Genomic DNA, 22,022 nt, shown 5'->3' on the forward strand with positions numbered 1-22,022 from the left:
AAAAACCCTTAGTTTCAGGTCTTGAATGCATCAGTGTTCCAGCACGCTTCACACAATAGCAGCGCACAAAACATGCATGCGTGCGCCCCCACCTTTGCGGATTTGAATGAGCGCAGCAAACAAACAACGATGTAATTCCGCGTGCTCGCCACAGCACAATGCTTCACGCCGCCAGCGGAGCCATTTGCCCATGAATGGACACTAATGAAAGCACCTGCATACAGCCTATTGCCAAGCACACTATTTTGAGTGGAAAACTCATTTAGAGACTTTACAATAGTGCCTGTTCCTTTGGCCTCCTTTTCTACTTCCTAACATTGTCATATTTAATCACTGGAGTGTCAAAGAAATTATGGCTTTACTTCTGTGGTTAAAATGCGGGAGTGAGAGCCGAGCGAACTTAATGACAGATAATATAGGGGATGATTATCTAGCCCTCTTTCAATCAGCATCAGATTGTGCAGAGGACACACCAGCCTGGCCTCAGCCGATGGACTGCTGTGTTTTTGAATGCTGCTCTTCCTGGTATTTAAAGATAAGAAACAACCCTTGACAAACAAGTCCATTTGCCATGTGAGGAGACTAACAAACAAAATGCTTAGAATGTTACACTTTAAAAACAAAGAATACTTTTGAAAAATAAGTTTGTGTACATTCACATGAGTCAATCATTGGCCTAGAGAAAGCAGTTATATTAAAGGTAACTTTTTATTTTGATATAAATTAACTATTTAAAATTAACAAAATTTTAACTATGAGATAATACATCATCAATCCTTTTTATTTTTTTTTTGTCTTGCCCTGATTCACTATGGTAAGCCTATTATAGGTGTATTTTAGGGTTTTACATATAGTGTGGGATAAGTTAGCTGTCACAACAAGTGAGAAAAGTAAAGCAAGCTAAATCTTGAACCTCCGGGGAATCACCTGTTTTAAAAAGAGCAGAAAAGAGGAGAGTATACCGACAAAAAGAAAGTGCGACACAGCTTGTATAAAACGAGAATCAACATTGGCTTGAGAACTAAGGGATTTGTTGTAAACGCAAATGGAGGCGTTTTTATTACTCGCCAGGTGAGTAAGCAATTTTATTGAACAGATAAATTGCCATATGTAGCTCTCAGAGTTGATTGTAAAGGACAAAGAATCTATTGTGAAGGGTCATATACTGTACATATGCAACTGAAGCACAACCAAAACAATGTTCTTCTGCAAAATGCATGCAGTTTTGTTTTTTAACCGCTAGAGGGCCAAAAGTTGCATGATGTACATTTAAAGGGATAGTTCACTTTGAAATTAAATTTTGGCATGTTTTAGCTTACCTCAAGGGCATCCAAGATGTAGGTGTCTTTGTTTCCGCAGTAGTTTCAATTTTGATATTTTTAAGTCAAACCGTTCTTGTCTATCAGTCATATAATGCAGGTCTATGGTCACTGTCTCAAAGAGCATGCACAGAGTCCAAATTAAACAATTCCCCATCGTAAGTACACATTGATGGCCTAAGACACGAAACGAGCGGTTTGTGTGAGAAAACGAACAGTATTTATATCGTTTTTACCTCTACACAACCACGTCCACGTGATCTGAGGGCGGGTGCGCTTGCTGGTGTGTGACGTGTGAGCGCGTTCTGGTTTAGTCTGCGCAAGCGCCGGAAAGTGTACAAGAGGTAAAAACGATATAAATGGAAAATTGTGAGGAAAATACTAAAATGTAAGTTATACACTGAGCTGAGAACAATTTTTTTTTTGTCATTTGTGAAACTTAACAGCTTAGGGTCTCATTTCATTTTGGATGCACTATATCTTTAAATTGAACATCCAAATCTGTCAAAAGAATTCTGTCTGCCTAAAGAAAGACAAATTAGTTTGAAAAGAGCTAAACAGTGACAAAATGAAGAAAGCCTGTTCTAAAAGCAGAGAGATGATGAACATGCCTGGTGCTCAGCTTACTGTGGGAATGATACAATGTTTTGAACCCCAAGCTATGCACGGTGGCTGTTAAATTGATTTCAAGAGGGTGTTAAACTGCAAAGCCATGGCATTGATTTGACTTAGTAAAGATTGTTAAAAAAAGGAGAGTAAACGCATGAAAAAGAAAATAGAAAATGTTTTGGATGATTTAGAAGAAAGCCATGGGGCAATGACACCAGTAAAGCCCAAATGAGATGAATCATAAGACAGTAAAGGAGAAAGGCATTTGAAGTTGCAGAAGAGAAATGCAGTCCGATTCTGAGGCCCAGGAGCACAGCTGTATCTGTTGAGAATAACATTATTTTATTTGTACACTTAGAAAAGCAAGAGGCAAACAAGTAAATAATCGTCCTGCAATTCAAGATAAATATTAGTTCGGTTCGGTTTTAAAACTTGCTTAGTGACTATTGTTAGCTTTCTGATTCTCTTAAAAGCATTAAGATTGCATTTTATATTTGGTTATCTGATTTAAATATAAATATATATATATTTTAACTCCATGCCATTTTCATCACTTGCCTTTGTCATTTTCTGCTATTGATCCAGATCAGAATATTGCTTTTTGTATGTAGAACTAAACAACTAGACAGTAAAAGAAAGAACAATTTAAAGTTGTATCTAGGTCTAGGTCAGTGGAGACTTTTTTGTTTATTTATTAATTTATTAATTTAACAGTAGTCGATTACAAGGGGACTTTGACATCATTGTTCTCCCTTAATGGGGCCGTTTCAGTTCCAGAGACACCAAATTATTTCTTGAATACAATTAATTTCAAAACATTGTTTTACAGAGCTTCTAAGGTTTGAACACAGAATAGAGGAAGAAATCCACATGAGATGTAATATAATTTGGCAAAAGATTTTTTCCCATTGAGCCTTATCAAAATCCATAACACTGCTCCACCCTTTCCCTATTTTTAACCACATAATTAATTACCACACGATACCAGAGTAAAGGCCTACTTAATAAAGTTAATTACATTATATCCTGTATGATACAATCTTAAAATGCTTTTGTGTTGATGAGGACAAATACTTAAAAAATAAATAAAAATAATATTATTTTTAGAGCCCAAATAGCTATCAACATTAACTCTTTCCCCGCCATTGAGGGAAATTTCTGTCATTTATGAGACAACGCTTCCCTGCCATTAACGGAAATTTCCGGCTTTCCGTGTTTTCACTGTTATAAGGTAGGGGGCACTATTTCACATCTTCTGAAAGAGTACTGAATATCCTGATCAAAACACAGGCGAAGAAGAGGCGGAAACAAGCGATATAATGCAATCGCATTTAATTGCATTAAAATAATGCAATAATCAACATTAAACAGAATATAAATCAAAACTGCCTAATGTTACTGAATTAAATGTCGACCCAGGACAAGATATATGACTGTAAAGCTTTGGGGGTGTTGATGGACTCGATCAACTCTATCTATGTTTTAATCAACATTCTGAAACTGATCCAGACGTAGTCTTTGAAAAAAATGCATTTTTTCTCAGTTTTTTTGCCCAAAATGTTGCTTTTTATGAAACTTACCCACATTCAAGTGTTGATTAAAAAAAATATTGCACAAAGCTAGAATAAATTGATGTTTCGTAAAGTTTTACCTTATTTATAACATTTTCTATATTTATGTGCCTTATTTTGACTGTGCACCTGCCATAATCTCAAAAAGATTCAAAATTACTGATGATAATGTGAGAATCAGGAAGATCACGGTTAACAGACTGTTTACCTGAACAAACAAAAAGCACTTATCTTTTTGACAGCAAAAAGTTTTAGAAACACATTTCTTTCTAAATGTATTCACATGCTATTGAAAATGTGAAAAATACTGTTAAACATTGCAAGTGAGAATCAACCTTTATACTGTATCTCTGAATAAGTTGTCTTTCACACATCCAAAAGAACCGGCTCATTCGCTATTGAGGACGACACAAATCAAGCCACATTCAACCACCAGCCCAGATTTGAAACTCCTTTGAAAAATATTATTGCAAGAGCCTCATCAGCTTCCCAGACATCCAGGAACCTTTGACAAAGATCTTTTCAGCTCTAATTTAACTGCTGTTTCTTGGCTCATGTCGCTTGTCTGCATTAGCGGGTCTACCTGGGTGTTTGATGAGGAAGCGAAGGCTGTCTTGTGTGAATGAATGGCAGTGGATTGGCTGGTAATGAGAGGCGGAGCGGCGAGTTGAACCCTCCTTGGGACTTGCACTCATGGGTTTTGTGCTAATGAAGGCCAGAGCTGGTCAGCCCTACTGCTCAGCAATGTGACTCTTCAGGTAGGGAGGTGGAAATCATTTTTACACCACACGCCTATCACGCTGGGCTCTTAATTGCTGAAGATGGGGGTAAGATAGATCCGGAATACATTACGGAGCGCCCACAGAGCGTGATTAATGGGCTCATGGGATTTTCACAAACTGCTGGTTGAACTCAAGCGGAGCTGGTGTGGAGGACATTCATAAGGTTGAGGTGTGTGAGCCGTAAAAAACACCACTGACTTCAATGAAAAGACTCAAAGTTATAGGGTCTTTGCACTCTATACACCCTATACACAATCACTGTACAAACAGTGAATAAGAGTCGTTTTAAACCTGTATACATTTCAAGTAGGAGTAAAGTGTTGTTTTACCTTCATTGAATGGACAAAACATGGTTCTCTTACACAGGACAAAGAAAGTCATCCAGATTTGGAACAACGTGATGGCGATTAAATTATGACAATTTTGGGTAAACTATCTCTTAGGTTTATGCACAAATTATCTTCTACTGTTTTGATAAAAGAATCCATATAAAACCAACAATGACATTGAGATTGAAATTGCCAATTGAACAACCAATTCAATAGCACAAAGACCTGTTATTGCTGGGTACGTCAAAATGGTTTGAAGGAACAATAGCCACTTTTCCACTGTCTGGGCAGTGCGAGCCAGGGCTAACAACGTGCCGGGCGAGGCCAATAGCCTCGATCCTCAAGCACCGATCCCAAAATCAAGTTGTGTTTCCACTGTCAGGCCAGTAGCCCCGCAGCACTGCCCTAAAACCCACCCTTAACACACCTCCATAGAACAACTTCACACAACTCCACTGTTTCACCAGCTGACTGAAAACTAGTTTCACAAACTAGTAGATCGCAAAATGAGCATGACAGAAGCGAACGCTTGGTCTTTACTTAAAGACTTGAGATTCCAGCATCGATATTTGACCAACATTTTACAGTAAAAAATGTTACAGTGACAGTAATTTATTAATTTGTGTCAGGAGTGCACATCAATCATGCTGAATCAAACTGGTATTTACCATTTCATATAAAAAGAGAACACATACCTATTCGCTGGCCACTTAACTCCATTAAGGCATTTTAAAGACAAACACATTTAGAAAAATATTGCTAAAATATCATATATTAACGGCACATTTCTTTAGAAAGAAAGACTAAACATTTCTATGAATTATGTGATCTGATGAGGTTTGAGTGATCTCTCCCTTCTCTCTAAACTGTAACAGGAGTTTTTTGGTATACGAGTTAACCAGAGTGCATGTTTTGATGCATTAGTCCAGTGTCAACAAAGGCACAGGGAAGAGACAGATAAGACATTAAACTAAATAAATACATGATTACAATCATATATGATTTGTCTACGTTCTGCAAGCCGTCTCTGATATTTTCCATAAACGTGTATTTACTATCGCAATGGTTAGCATAAGTAGCCTTTTGCATCGCATATAAATATATTTCTGCTTCATCCAGTGATCAGAATCCCCATCGGATCACATGGAGGTTATTTTTAAACACTCGCTGGTGTCTAAAAGTGAGTTTTGAGCTGAGTTTCTTTTTTAAATGTCTTAAGTTGGCTGAGTTGTTGACCGACTCCTGACTCTGTTCATGGCCACTCCTCAAGCACCAGTTGGCTCGCTTTGGACTAAGGTACTCGACAGGCAAAAAAACCCTGGCCGTTGGCCCCGAGGGAGCACCGATGAGGCCCGATTAAGCCCCGGAAGTGACAGCTGCGAAACAGTGACTGAAAATTTGAATATCAGTAAAAAAAATTAAATAACACAATTCAGTGCCAGAACACCCCTAATTAAAACATACATGAAAGAAACTGTTCGACAACTGGATATGCCTCCTCCGCATCATTGCTGTAAGCTACTTGATAGTGTAGCTTGATACTTAAGCTACTTGATACTTGAAGTGGTCGGGACAAAATCGACCATGGCAAAAAAAGTCTTAGGGACATCTCTCAACTGTAAATGATGCCTATTTATAAACAGCATGTGTTTGTGTATAACATTGCCAGGGACTCACCGATGGAGCTGGTTTGCCTCCTTTGGCAATGCAGACCAGAGTGAGGTTCTGGGCCTGGTAGCGGCTGAATGGTGCTGGCGTGTTCTCTGCCACCACTGAGATGTTGTTGGGTGGAGCTGTGGGATAGAGAAAGACATTGATAAACATTCTGCAGGGCCCTATGAAATCTGTTCTTTTTAATTTTTAATTAAAATTCAGGATTCAGTTTTTTTCCTGTTTTTCTGGATTCTGTTTTAGATTAAAATTTTAGTAATCCAAAATAATGTATAATCTACTGAAATCATGAAACTTATACAATTTAACAAAAAAGGACCTATGAAATCTGAATTTTCTGAATTCCATTTTAATGGTTAGTTAAATGTTACATTTTTACATTTTAATACAACTTTATTCCAAACAGGCGGTAATTGAATGAATGCACAAGACAATTAAATTAAATTAATCTTTTAAAATTTAATTAAAATTTAATTAAATGAACTGATACTGTACAATCTATTGTATATTCTGAGTACATTATATTGTACATAGAATTTCTGTAATTTATTGTAATCGATTTTTGACAATTTATTCAAGTTAAATCAAACTTTCATTTGAAATTAAATTCTTGTGAAGTGAACTCTCAGAACAGATCTGGAGATCTCTGGAGAGTGAAGTTCATGGAGCGTCTTCGTATAGTGAGTCGGCAGACACGGAAAACAACACAAGCATCACACGTGTTTAAGTATGTGCAGTAGACAAAACTGCCACGTTCATTCACACAGACACATAGAACAAGCAGGCTTCAGATTTAAATATCAGTCTTATTGCGGTTTAATATTCAAAGACACTGGTCCATATTGCATTTTGATTAATTGTACAGCCCTACTTTTGATTTCTTCATCTAAAATTTGCCAAATTCTGTGACATCCCACATTATACAGTAAATTCCATTTGTATAAATGATTCTGAACTGCATTTCAGAGCTGCATTTCCTTCATAATGACATGCATAGTTATTCCCTATTAAGTGTCTGAACGCTAAATCTCCATACCAGCTTTAACATTCTTTGGTCTTTGAAACAGATTCTGAAATCTTGTGTATATCTAATGCACTTTCAAGTGGAGATGTGGTTGTGCATGGTTGGGGGTTTTGGACCATGTCAGCGTAGCTTTATTCTGTCAATGGGAGCCCGACTTCTCATATGGGCCAGTTCAGAGTAAAGAAGCAGTGTTGTACAGAAAACTCTTAAGGCAAAAGAGGAAGGAAGCGGAAGTCTGGAAGATGAGAGGATCGTGGTGGGGCCACAGGGAGTTTCAAAGCTGGGTTTCTTAGTCTGCGAAGACTCTGACCCATCCCATTGAAATGAGATACAACCACCTACGATGCAGAACCGCAAATGTACGGTCCTCGGGGTGCTGTTATAGTGCTCGGCATTCCAGCAGCTATCTGAAACATAAAAAGCACCGGTCATAAAGGCTGTGTGTGAGAAACCAGAGTTGTTTAAGACGATGTGCGAAGCTTTATGCATATAATATCAACCAACTCCTGCCAAGCTCCACTGGGGAGCCATACGAGCACGTCATGACATCGGAAAAGCAGGAGCGTATATCTTGACCGCCTGTGGGGATCCGCGGGGAAGACAAAGACGGACTTCCTGGTACTTAACGTAGAAAGGATATGACGCTGGAAGGCTAGAAAACAAACCCCTTCCCAGTTCTCCATTTGAATAGCCTTAATTTAAGCCAACCTGTCAGCCGGAATGAGCTGACTTTATCAGCTGTTCAGGGATGAAAAGGGGTGTGGGGGTTTATCACATCTGCATTTTTTTTTTACAAGCACCAAGCGATTAATGATCCCCTGTCAACACGCGTAGGTGGGCATTGACTATTCAGGCAGCTGCATTATCACATAAAACACTTCCTGCAAATTCCCTTTCACACCCTGCTGAGACAATTGGATGTTGCTTCTGCTCAGTTAGGACCAGTGTTGGGTGTTTTTATTTTATTTCTTTTTTGCATGTTGAAAGGATGACAAAAGGCATGTGATATCAGCAGAGGATAAGAGTGTTAGTTCACCCCCCCAAAAATGAAAATTGTATCATAATTTATTCACCAAACAGAACACAAAAGAAAAAAAAGGTCGCTTTTTCCATGCAACTGTCTTTCAAGCTTCAAAAAGGATGCAAAAGTGTTATAAAACTAAACTAAAGTGGTCTACATCATGACTGAAACCATGATAGTTTGAGGGACAAATAGACTGATAATTTTGCTCTTATTTACTGATAATTGTCCCTTCCTGAACTCAAGAACCACATCATTCAGGTGTTTTTGTGAACTGGATCAACTGGTTCATCAAAATTATCAGACTCAAGTACTTTACAAATCAGACATAACTACTTTTTCCACGTATTTGTGAATGGGCACAGAGAGGTTTTTAGTAAATAATGATTCATTTTTGGTTTGCTACTTATGCAAAACTACTGTATGGAATATCCTTGGAATATAGCAGTTATGATACTTTTATGGAGTTTTATTTTTATTTTTTTATTTTGGAACTCGACATTGCCAGTTATTGTTCACTTTCTTCATACTGATCATACTAGGATTCTTCAAAAAAGTATTTTGTGCTCCAAAAAAAAAGAAAAAAGAAAACAGAAAAAGAAAAGAGAGAAAGCCATACATGTTTGACAGTAGTTTCATTTTGGGTGAACTATTCCTTTAAAGAAGAGCCCTTTAGGACATCTGCTATGAATCACTTGATCAATAACCCTTGCATACTAAGCAGGCAGAGGATGAAATAAAGATTGCATATCAGTAGGCCAAGGGTAATAAAGTTTTTTCAGAGTGTCACTTTAAGTCTAAATCCATGTGCCATTCTCCAATAAATGTGCAATTGAAATTAATTGATTAAAAGAAAAAGGATGGAAGAATGTGTGAAGGTTTGAGAGCTTTTGTTTCCTCACCACCTAATTGCTTATTGATGGCAGATGTATGGCAGGAAATTAACCTTAGCGAACACTATTAGCTCTCTGGGAAACTGAGACTTGTCCTAAATTGGAGAATGATATGCTGTCACTTGATATTGCGGAGGGGACTATAATACGCACCTGCACGCACAACCAGGACGCAGAACGCTGGCTCTGAATTGATGGCGTCCCAGAGCCATAAAAGAGAATGTTAAATGTTCTGTTTGTTAAATGCTCACAGTGGTCTTGATGGATGAGACCCCGTGGTGTCTGTTTATAGCAGTGGCTAGGCAAGGCTAATTAACCATGTGCTCTCACAACTGCTTCACGAAATGAGCCAAGCATACCGATACAAACCATTGCCAGTCAAAAAAATCTATTGGCCTTATCATCTGAATAAGCCAGACTAGATTTCTGCTTAACCCTTTTACTAAATTCTACCTGATAATCAACACTCAGTTAATCATAGATTTGATGCCAAAATGATATATGGTTGATTGCAAACTGATTAGATATATGCTTAGCCTACTGTGCAAGGTAATTCTGATAAATTCTCTCCTGCTGTGATGGCAGGTCTCCTTTCAGTCAACAAGTTAATATGGAACAACAATTTAGACGCCATATAACTTGTCTGTTTTTGCTCCAATGATGACGAAACCATTATGCATCTCTAAGCAACAAAGTGAGGTGGTGTTTAATTCCATGAATGAATCTCTTTTTGACCAAATTAGTTGAACAAATGATTCAACGACTCCCTCAAATACAATGGCTAAGTAGCATACTATAATTCTACTCTTACTACTTCTGCCATATAAATATATAGCAGATACAGTAAGAGTAGTATGCAATTTCAAATTCAAACAGTTTCATTTGTGAAACAATCAGCGTTTTTGAATGAATAGGTTAAATTATTAATTTATTTATTATTCACTCTCTCATGAAGACAGTAACTTGCTTTGTTCTTAAAGGGGGGGGGGGGGGTACAATGGTGTTTCATGTATTCAGAGTTTATAGTGTTAAAGAGATGGATTCTCATGCTTAACATGGCCAAAGTTTTTTAAAACTATTTTGGACGAATAACGCAGAATTTCTGTGCCGAAAATCTTACTTCCGGGTCGGTACAAGTTTCGGCTGGTTTTTTTTACCGTGGATCTAATGACGTAGACCAGAGTGGAACTCCTTATATGAGCATTTCTCCCGGAAAAGCGCGGCCGCGCACACGTCGACCAGAGGAGAGCGAGACCGCGCACCTCAACGCGCTTCAACAGGACATCATCGGCAGCGCTGCATAGTGTCTCCAAAGTGTTTTTGGTGAGGGAAAGCTTACCAAAGAACCCAGCGTTAGGAACAGTGGATGCAGAAACGAGTTGTGTTGACTGTTTGTTCCCTGCATTTCGACGATGAATGTTTTATAAACAAAGCCCAGATCGAAGGATTCTCTCTATGGCTCTGGCTTCGCCCACACGGCCCGCCTCCAGACGCTCGTTTTTTTCCGGAAAGACTCGGTACAGCCTATTTTCTCTTATAAATATAATAAAACTAAAGACTTTTTGGAGATATGAAGGATGCAATACTACTCTATAGGTACTCAAGATTAACAGGAGATTGAGTGAAAATGAGCATTTCACCCCCCCTTTAAATTAATATGCATTTTTGACTCACTCATAAGTAATTTGCTGCCATCTATTGGCATAATGTTGTAACTTGCTGAAAGTTACAGAAAAACCCCACCACTACAAGCCTGTGTACTTTATATTACATAAACATACATACATACATACAAACATACATATAGTTGTATCTGCACATTAAACTGGAAGAAAGTACGGTATTTTAACATCCATGTTATAATCACAGACACAATAGGCTACTAATTGTACCAAAATAATTAGCTTTACACTTTTTAACATATGGGTGAAGGCAATGAAGAAATATATGCAATATTATCAATAAATAATACTATGGCAAATTCTTAATAAACTATAAAGGCAGTCTGGGAGTTTATCATGGGACTCATCTCAGTTTATAAGAAATTAGAGCTGCTCTGGATGTTGTCAGTAGGGAAATCTAAAAAGCCAAGACTTTAGAATAATCCTTGATGGAATGTTTGAAACGATTAAATTCTATGGCTGGTATGCTTGGCACACAACAATACCTTGTTTAATCCTTATACAGATTAGGAATGTTGCTTGATGCAATGGAATTACAGCTTTTTCACACTCAATTTGATTACACTATCAAGGTTCTTGCGAGTTTTTTTTAAGTACAATTTTTCATTTAATTTACATTAAATTGAGACAGAAAACACATGGTATTTTCAAAGAGGAGCCCATTTTGTCAACTTCGTCACACTTGTCTCCCGTCGGTGTAAGTTCTGTCTTATTTTATCAAGTTTCAACATCACAGTCAAAGAAAAAGCTGATCTATTTTTATAAAAAAACTAAAGAACAAGATTGAATGTTTATTGAATGAGTCATTGATCAAGTTGGAAAATAATCACTGCTGTTGTGACCACTTGCAATTTTATTCCTGCTGTAAACAAAGCTCCAAAAGAGAAACACACTAGGAAGGTCACTATAAACCTATAGGTTTTGTTGTGATGTATATAAAATAAGAATCACCAGAGTTGGTTCACTGCTCTCCTCACTGACCCTAAAGTAAATCTTTTTCATTTCATTGCACAAGTCTCCTAAATCTGCCACAGGCACTGAGATTAAGCCTTAAACAATTCTCAATAAATCTGATTGATTGATTGGTTGGTTGGTTGGCAGATATAGTTGTTCCTTGGTGGCTCTTAAGATGAATTATTATATGTGAATGGCACAATGTTACTGTTAACTCAAATCTGAACAAGAGGACAACAGAACTCATAACCAAAGTCAGTTCTGCATGTTTCTGTGAATGTCAGTCTGGCAGCTGTTAAAAGTAATGTAAAGTGTGTAATTTTGTGCCAATGTTAGTTTGAAGGAATATTTCACAAAAAAAAAAAAAAATAAATTCTTCTGGAATTACATGATAGTGTTGAGTGAGAAACACCGAAATTTAAGCTGTTATTCACTGACCACTAATCTTCACCTCTAGTCTGTGAGTTGATCTCGAGAAGCGAATCGGTCCAATTCATGAACAAATCATTTAGCCGAAACAACCAATTCATTAAAAAGATTCAAATGAACAATTAATTCATGATACAGACATCACTACTTTTCTGGTGAACTCTCATGGATGTGCAATTTTTCACACAAATCAAGGAGTGTTCAAAGGAGCCGTTTTATTGGTTGGCGCCTAGCCAGTGAAATGAGACTTCTATTGTACGCGATGATGTCACGAAACCCGCGTCCTCGGGGACGCTCTGAAACGCTAAGATGACTTAACGCATTAGACTGATATTAAAATAAATAAATTATATTATCATACTCCATAAACACCATACTAATAATGCATACTACAGAAAACCAGATGAGCACAGAATATAAACGCAACGCGTTTAATTAAGACAGTGTTATTAAAAGACCAAACTCAGGAAACACGATACAAATAAAGCGTACAGAAAAGCAACTGAGCACAGAATATGAACGCAACGCATTTAATTGTACATTAAGCATTTTCCTCGTAAGAAACTTAAGAAAACGCTTAATGGACCAACAGGTATAAAAATAAAAAAACACACAATTCGTTATGTAAGGGATAATGTAGAGCGAGGCGGTTTTTATAGCAAATACAACCCCAACGCGAAGCGGAGGGGTCTTGAAACAACCTGAAGGGGTTGTATTCGCTATAACAACCGCCACACTACTCACTGATAATTTGATACAAAATATTGATTTAAAAAGGAGTTTATTGATTTAAAAACTGTTGTATTGCTTCCGCTAAAGAAAATAGTCCGTTCCGTCTCTACGGTTAGAATCCTGCGTCCATAGCAATGCTCTGTTTTTCATGGCAACGGAGTGTTATACTTAGCAGCGGTCTGTTATCAAAAAATAACAGACCGCATTCTACATTAGAATTCAACCAAGCCATGTAATAAACATTAATAAAACACAGGCAGCAGGTTTATTTGCACTGCACACAAATTTGCTTTCTTTCGTCAAATTCTGTGCTCATCTGCTTTTCTGTAGTATGCATTATTAGTATGGTGTTTACTGAGTTTGATAATATCATTTATTTCTTTTAATATCAGTCTAATGCATTAAGCCATGTTAGCGTTTCAGTGCACGCGGGTTTCGTGACATCATCGCGTACAATAGAAGTCCCATTTCATTGGCTAGGCGCCAACCAATAAAACTGCTCCTTTGAACACCCTCGTTCCCGCCCCCCTTTCTCTCTCGCCGCCGCCACTGAGTTTCAAGTGCACAAGTTAGTTTTGCACCTAATATATTGCGAAAAGAGTAGCAAAAGTCAGGGCATGAAATTTGAAATTGCAGTGACAAATTTGAGAAGCTGCAAGTGCCTAATTGAGGTTGTACTGCGAATGTGAATGTAAGATTAAATGCAAAAAAGTTTGTGACTGTCATTGTATTTCTGTGAATGGCATTTTACACATTTGTGACTACTTGTCTGCAGCTTCAAATTCAGAATACAGGTTTGTGACTATCGTCTGCGAGTGCAAATTTCAACATTTGACTTCAGATTTTTATTTGACAGGTTTTCACACTGGAACTGTGAGTGTAAATGTTCACGTGCAAGTACGAATATTTATTGTACAAGTTACTCAAATTCACATCTACACGCTCTATGTTTTGCTACTCTTTTACCTTCATACTTAAACGCTTGGGTCCTCAGTTAATGTAATTGCATTATAACATCAACCAACACAGTCTTACACAACAAAAGATAGACAGCCTTACAGGTTTGGAATGCCATGAAGGTGAGTACATGATGATAAAAATGTTAATTTCTGGATAAAATATCCCTTTAATATGCTTAGACAACAATAAGTAAGCCCTTTGTAATCAATTCTCTGAAAAGTGCAAACACTGTGCAATACCAACAAAACATCGCTCTATTTGTTTGAACATCCTAATCAGCCACAACAGTGGCTCAACCAATGACGTGAGTTGAGGGCAGGGCTATCTGCTTGACTGACCAACAGCAAATGGGGAGATTGGTCCTTTGTAATATAACAGTAATTTTTGCAATTTCAATTGGTAATTGCACAGAAATGACAAAAAAAAGCTCTTTATAAAGAAGCATATAATAAATATTTCACCACTCCACTATCATGTTTCCAACCCATTCCCCTCTTTGAAAAAGTGTGTGAATATTCCATCCTCTCATAAGCCACACCATCAAACCACTTCATAATAGGAGCAGCCATGTTCTTTTTGCAGTATGATAGCCTGAAGCACCATTACATTGCTCTCTTTAAAAAATAACTGCAAATACTTTTTTCCCTTTATTTGAGGAACAGGGACATTTATCCGAGAGTTCCCAGTAGACATATCTCGTTGGCCTGGTAATTAAAGGATTTAGTGGCCCTATGAGACAGGGAAAGGAAGGGTCTACATCCCTTCTTACCCTCCTCTGACATCTGTTACTAAGATCTATTGGGTTCTCAGTCAAAACGCAGGGGATGCTGATCAAATCTTTTTTCTTTTTCAGGGGAAGTCATATACTCATAACTTTCCTAATGCATTATTTAAGTGTCTCTTTAGTGGTGAGCCACATTTTGCATCTTGAGACTAATCAGCCTGTGTTTTAGAGGTTTTCATACATTTGAGTCTGACTACAACATAGAGGTGTCAGACTAGGTTTCATCAAACAGTTTATAATAGGAGTAGAATAAAGGTAATGACAGATAATCACACAAAACCACTGATGCATTTGATTAAAAACATTCCTGATTAATTCAATGAACTGCCTTAAAGAGCACTTATCAACAAGCAATCACATTATCTAACTTTGGATGAAATTTATGCTGCCACAAATCAAACAACTTATTCAGAAATATGTGGGAAGGTTCTTCAGGTCTAACAGTCAAGAATTGGATAGGTATGACTTTTTGGGTTCAGAGATCTGGGAATTAAACAGTTACAAATATAGTCCTTCTGTATCACCACTGACATTTAACCCAAAGTTACTCAAGAGGGACTCACCATGAAATTAATGTATTATGAGCCACTTGGAATTAGAAGTGAATATTAAACTATTAACCTCAGAAAATTACCTTTAAAAGTAACTAAATTGTATATAATAAACACAATATTAATCATATTTTATATATAGTAGAATATCTGAAATAAAAAATGATATATATATACATATATATTTTTTTTAAATAAAGTAAAATGGAAGTTCAACTTCAAATCAAATCAAATAGAATAAAAAAAATATATAATAATGCCAACTAATACATCTCATCAACAACTGTTTTTTCTAACAACTGTTTCGAAATGTCACTTTCAATGGATTTCAATGGTTATATGCTCTCGGGAGCCAATAATTCACTGTACAGAAAACATTGTGGTCAGTGCAAACCATATTTATCCTCATTTCAGATGGTATTAAATATAATCTGAGTCATATTTTCTTCTACCTTGCATCACATTTCTTTCATGGTTTTCCAGGATGATAGTTTCTACCAAGTGGCAGATGAATTTGCAGCTAAATACTGTTGAGTTTGATTGGGCACACGGCACTAAAGATACAGGAAGTGTTCTCATCTCCCTTTCAAAAGCTGGTAAGCCTATTTAATTTGCTACCCATGTATGATTAAATGGTTAGTCACATTTTATTATTTGCATTTAGCATTGCTTCTCCCTGCTGTGTGCAATAGTGTGAATTGCAAATGAATGCTGTAATACTATTACGTCGATTTAAAATAATGATCAAGTCTTTTTATGTCTGCATCTTATTGTGATATGCTTAAACTTGGACTTGTCTAGCTATGTTCTTCTTACAGATGCAGAACTTGTAAAGGCGGATTACGTATTCAAGGTCTTTTCTGCACTCCACTATTGTATGGCAAATAAAAAGGCTTCATTCTTGATGTATCCTCCCTGTGAAGTAAACACTAGCATAGGATCATCTGAACAGCAATGTATTATTCACAGTCTTGAATGACATAACCGTTCATACTTTGAAATGAGGCAGAACTGATACTTTCATTCAGTTTGAACCTAGACACACATACTTGCTCTGAGAGACCGCAAGATTCTGCTCTGACTTTAAACTAGTCTACAGACCAGGCATCAGAAAACTCCATAACTGATTCTGAAGAAGCCAATAACATACAATGGGAAAATAATATTGCTCTCTTTCAGATGCACTAAAAAGGTTTCATTGCCATGTACAGAAGTCAATGGTATTAATCATATCCTACGGTGTAGACAACCAGCCTGCTGATCTGTATCCATTGTGGATATCATCAGGTACTTTAAGACACAACTAATCAATTTGATGGATCTGAAATATGACAATGCACACAAAAAAATGTCTAGTAGGTGATACCGTATAGTCGGTAATGATTGTGAATAGTTAAATAATTTAATGACTAAGTCATTGGGATTACTAGCCAAGTAAACTAATCAAATTTATCAGGCATTTCTAAATGAATTCTTAAACGATTCTGGATTTCAATAGAATCCTGATTGTAAGAATGATACAATATTTTTAATAAAACAAAATTTCAGTTGTAAGTCAGTGGATGTACATCAAGAGTGATGCCTTGTGATATCACGGGAATGAAGAGCGGATTGCAGATGAGAGCTGTGCAGGAGAACACTGCCGCTCTAACAGGATCCACCACTGATGACAACCGCAGCGAATATGCAACAAAACTCCAGCTCTACAACTTATCTTTATGAGATACATTTTTGCCGCGAGTAAGCTCTTCAAAAAGTGGTGGTACAGTACATACATAACTCGATTGCTGGAATGTTTACCAAATATGTGGTAATGTACAATTCACTTGCAGGTATGTAGCCTAATAAAGTATACAGTGTTAGGCATTACTGCAACAAGAAAGAGGGCAGAGATACAGTAGGTATGGATTGGTCGATTTAAAAATAAGTTTTAAAAAACACACATTAAACAACATAAAAAAAAAAAAAAACATTTTCATAATGTCTGCTCAAACTTGACAAACTCTCCCCAAGAATTTCATGACCATCAAAAAAAAAAAAAAAAAAAAATCTCTCTTTAAAGTTGACTAAAATGAATAAACATTGAATTTTAAATATTTATCAATATATATCATTTTTTTAATGTCTACTTTTTAATTTAAATTAATAATTAAATTTAATTCATGTTCAACAAACAAAGAGATGAATATAACTTTCTGAGTAAAAACTACATGATGTGGATGACGCAACATTCTAACATTAAGCAAACATTTTTATAATGTCAGCACATTGCAAATGATCCCCAATCATTTATTACCACAATTCATTAATAAAGATGCTATTTAAATATTAAAATCTAAATTTGTTTTTGTTCATTTAAGTATTGTTCAACAAAGATTGACATGCAAAGTACATTGGTACTGTAGGTTTAAAAAATGGCTCTTTTGAATGTCGGTAAACTACCTTTATGCTGCACTAGCTATGGTGCAATCTCAAATGACACACTTGATGTGCACTTGACCATCCCTTTGCATTGTCTTGTTGAGCCTGTATTGATGCAGGCTCCACTGCTACCTGTCATTACGTTAGCAAGAGGGCAGTCTTTGGGAAAGACAGAAAAGGCAGTAGAAAGAAGCTCGGAGACTGGAGTCAGCTCTTTGAAATAGTGTTCCCAGGACGAGCAGTGCCACGAGATAAAAGGCTCTAGAGCGCATTTTAATCGCAAAGCCCATTGTGCTTTTAGCATTTGCATTTGCCCCACGCCCTTTTCATTTGCATTCGTCATTACTGTGCTGTCAGCTCTTATCGGGGTCGCTCTATACTTCCTCTTAGGGGAGGAAGGGAGCAGCTTGACGTTGAACGTGGGCCTTTGCAGTGCCATGAGATTGCAGGGGCTTCAAAAAGAACTTTGTCTGTTGGGTGGGAGATGGGACTGACAGACCGTGCCAAACGCTGGTGTCACTTTGTACAAGTTCACCAGTTACAGAGCTCATTAATCACACTGATGTCATTAAGCGATGTTGGTTTCCATGTGGGCCCGTGCATGCTCCCTTCTGGACCCATTCGTCCATTTGCCGCCGTATGGTTTCGTTCACACATCACCCTGTGGTGAAAGCTGTCATCTGTGTGGCTCTTTTGTTCGAGCTGCGCTTCTGTAGATGCTTAGGAATCATCAAAAGTCTCTGACGCAGAACTGAACTTCAAGGCCCACGGCTATTGTTATTTAAATGTCATGTTAAACAGATACAGTTCTTCCCAAACTTTCTTCCAACTTTCTTTTATGAGTTGGGTCGATTTGTTTCTCAGCTTCCCTTAAACTTAAGCTTGGCCACACAATAGCGACTCGCGAATGATAGAAAATAAGATGCGTCATGGATATAGGCGGCTTTAACTGTCATTTTTCCCGTCGTCTTTGAGCCCCTGGCTGCTAAAAGCAGGCTTGGACTTGGAACGCACCAGCTTTAATGGAGACGAGTGGGACGTAAGAGAGGATTTAGAAGAAAACCGACGGAGCGAGGGGACAAAGAAGAGGGTTTTTGCTGAAAGAGCGCAGGAGAGCAGCAGATGGGCACCCAGCGCCCGTCACAGCTTCTGTAATGCCACGACTGGCACCCGTAGCCCTAAAGTCGGTGCATATCTGCTGGGTGCCCCCGTCACAATCTGCTTGGATTTGGCCTCTCAAACCCTTCCTTAAAGGCAGCTGGGCAGTTTACAGAACCCCTAAACTCCGGTCCCTTTATGGTTCCCCTGAGGTTCAAATTGGTTGATCAGTAGACATGATCCAGATATCTTTTTTATATCACCAAATTTACAGACCAAAGAAAAATGGAGCCATAAACTTATATGAGGTCAAAAAGAGCTGGAGCCGCTGGTATCCATCATTCAATTCTCAGTGCTGTCCTATAGCAACACACACCATATGAGCAATGCCCTTCACAGCCCTACAGAGGAGTGACATCACATACCAGATGACAGACGCTTCCAAGCCCCCGACCTGTCAGCATGTAAGCAAAGCTTTAGTGGTACAGCTGAACTTCCATATTTTAGAGCACCACGCCAAGAGGCTTGGTGTGGCCCACACAGGATTTAGACAGATGGAGAATGATGCTTTTCTGAAAGCTTCCAACCACCAGAAAGCTCCATTTGCTTGCCCCAGAGCTCAGACCCAGTTTTTCTAGTCGAGAGCAGGGGAGTACGGGTTAGACGTTTCAACTCCAGGGCCAGCATGACAAAACAAATACAAGCCTTGCTAGTAAATACTTTTCCCAGAGCTATTTTTCAAAAGTATGTTTAAGTGGGATCTTCTTGGAACAGTTACATAATAATTTTAGAATGGTTTCATCATTTTATAATAAATACAAAAAATATTTGAAGTTAAATGTTAAAAAATATATGTGGCTGTGGGCGACAATTTTCTCAATTTTAAGCAAACATTGTGACATTTTCATCAAATGAATTTCTGAAACAATGAATGCATGGAAATATAAATAAACAAAAACAAATAATAAACATAAAAAAATATTATATATTATTTGATTTGTAAACAAGTTGTACTAGCATTAATTTATAATGATTTTAAATAAAAAAGCAACAAAAAACCCACTTAAGATTCAATATTCAGAATCATTTAGAATCTATTATATTAGAATCAGTAATAAGAATCACTATTGACAATAATTGGAATTACATTTTAAAAATGTAACTCTAAAAAATGGTTCATCATCTCCATGGAAAACATTATTTTTTGTTATTTCCACTTTGATTCCAAGAAAACTGCGAATTGGATGTTTTCATTTAACAAACTCCAGTTAACTGCCTCCTCAGAAGAACACAGCTCCATCTTGATCTAAACTTTGTCTCTGTCATGCTGAGACTTAATAATGCATCAGGAACTTTAGCATGAAAATATGTCTATACCGAGACATTCTTTTTTTCAACTGATGAGTACTGTGCCAGTTGGCATTCATGCTGGCAAAGTGTCTGTACGGTGTATCTGCAGTATGTATAGGAATAATCTCTGCAAGGTCATGTTGATGTAATAGAAAAACCACCCTGCATTTTATCAGCAGGGCAAAAAGACAACAGTTGGCTTCAGGAACAACTGAAAAAGGAGGAGTAGATAAGGTTGGCAGCTTTAGGTTCCATTCTTTGATGGAAATGATTAGTTGGTGTATAACACACAATGGAGCAATTTACTGACATTATGTACTCATCCTCATGTCTCTAAACCTGTATTACACAAAAGGAGAACTTTTAAAGAATGCACTGGTCATGAAATATATATATATAAATAAATAAATGTAACAAATATATATATATATATATATATATATATATATATATATATATATATATATATAGTGTGCATCCACGGCGAGGAACGGGCAGAGAAGAGCGAACGTTTTTTAGTTCATTCCTACTTCCATAGGAATTCATTGAAAACGCTCGCTCTGCACCATTATCCATGTCAGTGCGGACGAACATATTTTATTTTAGTTTTTAAGTTAGCAATTCAAAAGCCCCTAGCGGTGTCACACGTTGATTAACCGGTGGTAAAATATTCCTCACCGTCAAATACCTAGTATATTTTTTATATAGATACAATAGGCCTACCTGACTTTGAACACAAGAGGGCAGTATAGCACTATGAATGACATAATTTATTTATTTTTTGGACTAAAAAAACATTCTGGATGTTTTTAAACTTAAACGATTATTAAATTGAAGAAAAAAAAAAGAATAAAATGGGTTTAGTTCTGTTATTTGTATAATTGTATATAGAAATAAATGGTGTATAATTACATTTTTAGAAGATAGGAGGTTTTTAGTGTTTCTTTTTTGAATTCTAGAATTCATCCTCAATGTCTTGACTTCATTCACACCGAGTTTGGTGGCGATCGGATGAATTCCCTAGGAGGAGTATTTCACATTCCATTGTATGCGTTTTCCAAACAATGTACAATAACCGACTTCCTGTTTTTGTAAAACTTAGAGCACGAAAGTTGTTCAGCCCGATGAGATCTATATGTGTACTGAGTTTCATATTATTACATGCAAGCGTGTTTGATTTATGGACCAAGTTTTCGGACCCCATTCCAGGGGGGCGCTGTCGAGCCCCCCTGCCACGCCCCGGTACCAGCTTCAGCACGGCCCTGATGGCCGCAGGTTCTGACGTGTGTGCAAAATTTCAAGAGTTTTTGAGCATGTTAAGGGCCCCAAAAGTGGCAAAAAATAAAATAAATAATGAAGAAAAAACCCTTTCACCCTTTCAGGGCTTGGGCCCTAATTACTTTGCAAGCTTTGCAATTACTTTACACCTTGCAAAAGGTGGCCAATTCAACTTCTGCATTCCATTCCAACACTTCGAACCAATACAATAGCTTTGTGTGAGAAACACAATGCATTTTAAGTTATTTATATGATAGTTCATGAGAGAGTTTGTGATAAGTAAATTGTTTAGAACAACATGATGGTGAATAAAACAATGCAGAACTTTCGTGGTTTGGGTAAAAACGTCTGAAATTGGAAGCTGTCTTGGAAAATGGCATGTTTTATTAAACGCTGTGTATCTTGTTATACAGACATTATGAGACATTCAACCGAAAAAAAACAACAAAAAAGGTGTCTTTGAAACTAATTATTCCTTTATAAAATCATTCTGAATCAGGTGCACGTTCACATGGCACCTTCCCTCATTATTTCCTCATTGTTCCTCATTTCAAAGAAAGGCTG

General features: G+C 37.2%; 1 protein-coding gene across 3 annotated transcripts in view; it reads right to left on the reverse strand.

Annotated features, from left to right (window-relative positions):
- Positions 1-22,022, reverse strand: part of igsf21a (immunoglobin superfamily, member 21a) — a 255,742-nt gene that overhangs the window by 26,411 nt on the left and 207,309 nt on the right. For all 3 annotated transcript variants that reach the window (XM_081357760.1, XM_081357759.1, XM_081357761.1), the window contains exon 5: positions 6,288-6,403. In XM_081357760.1, coding sequence (XP_081213886.1) covers positions 6,288-6,403 — 116 coding nt within the window. The remainder of the gene's footprint in view (positions 1-6,287; positions 6,404-22,022) is intronic.

This window comes from Scardinius erythrophthalmus (assembly GCF_964197995.2).
Source record: "Scardinius erythrophthalmus genome assembly, chromosome: 25".
NCBI lineage: Eukaryota > Metazoa > Chordata > Actinopteri > Cypriniformes > Leuciscidae > Scardinius > Scardinius erythrophthalmus.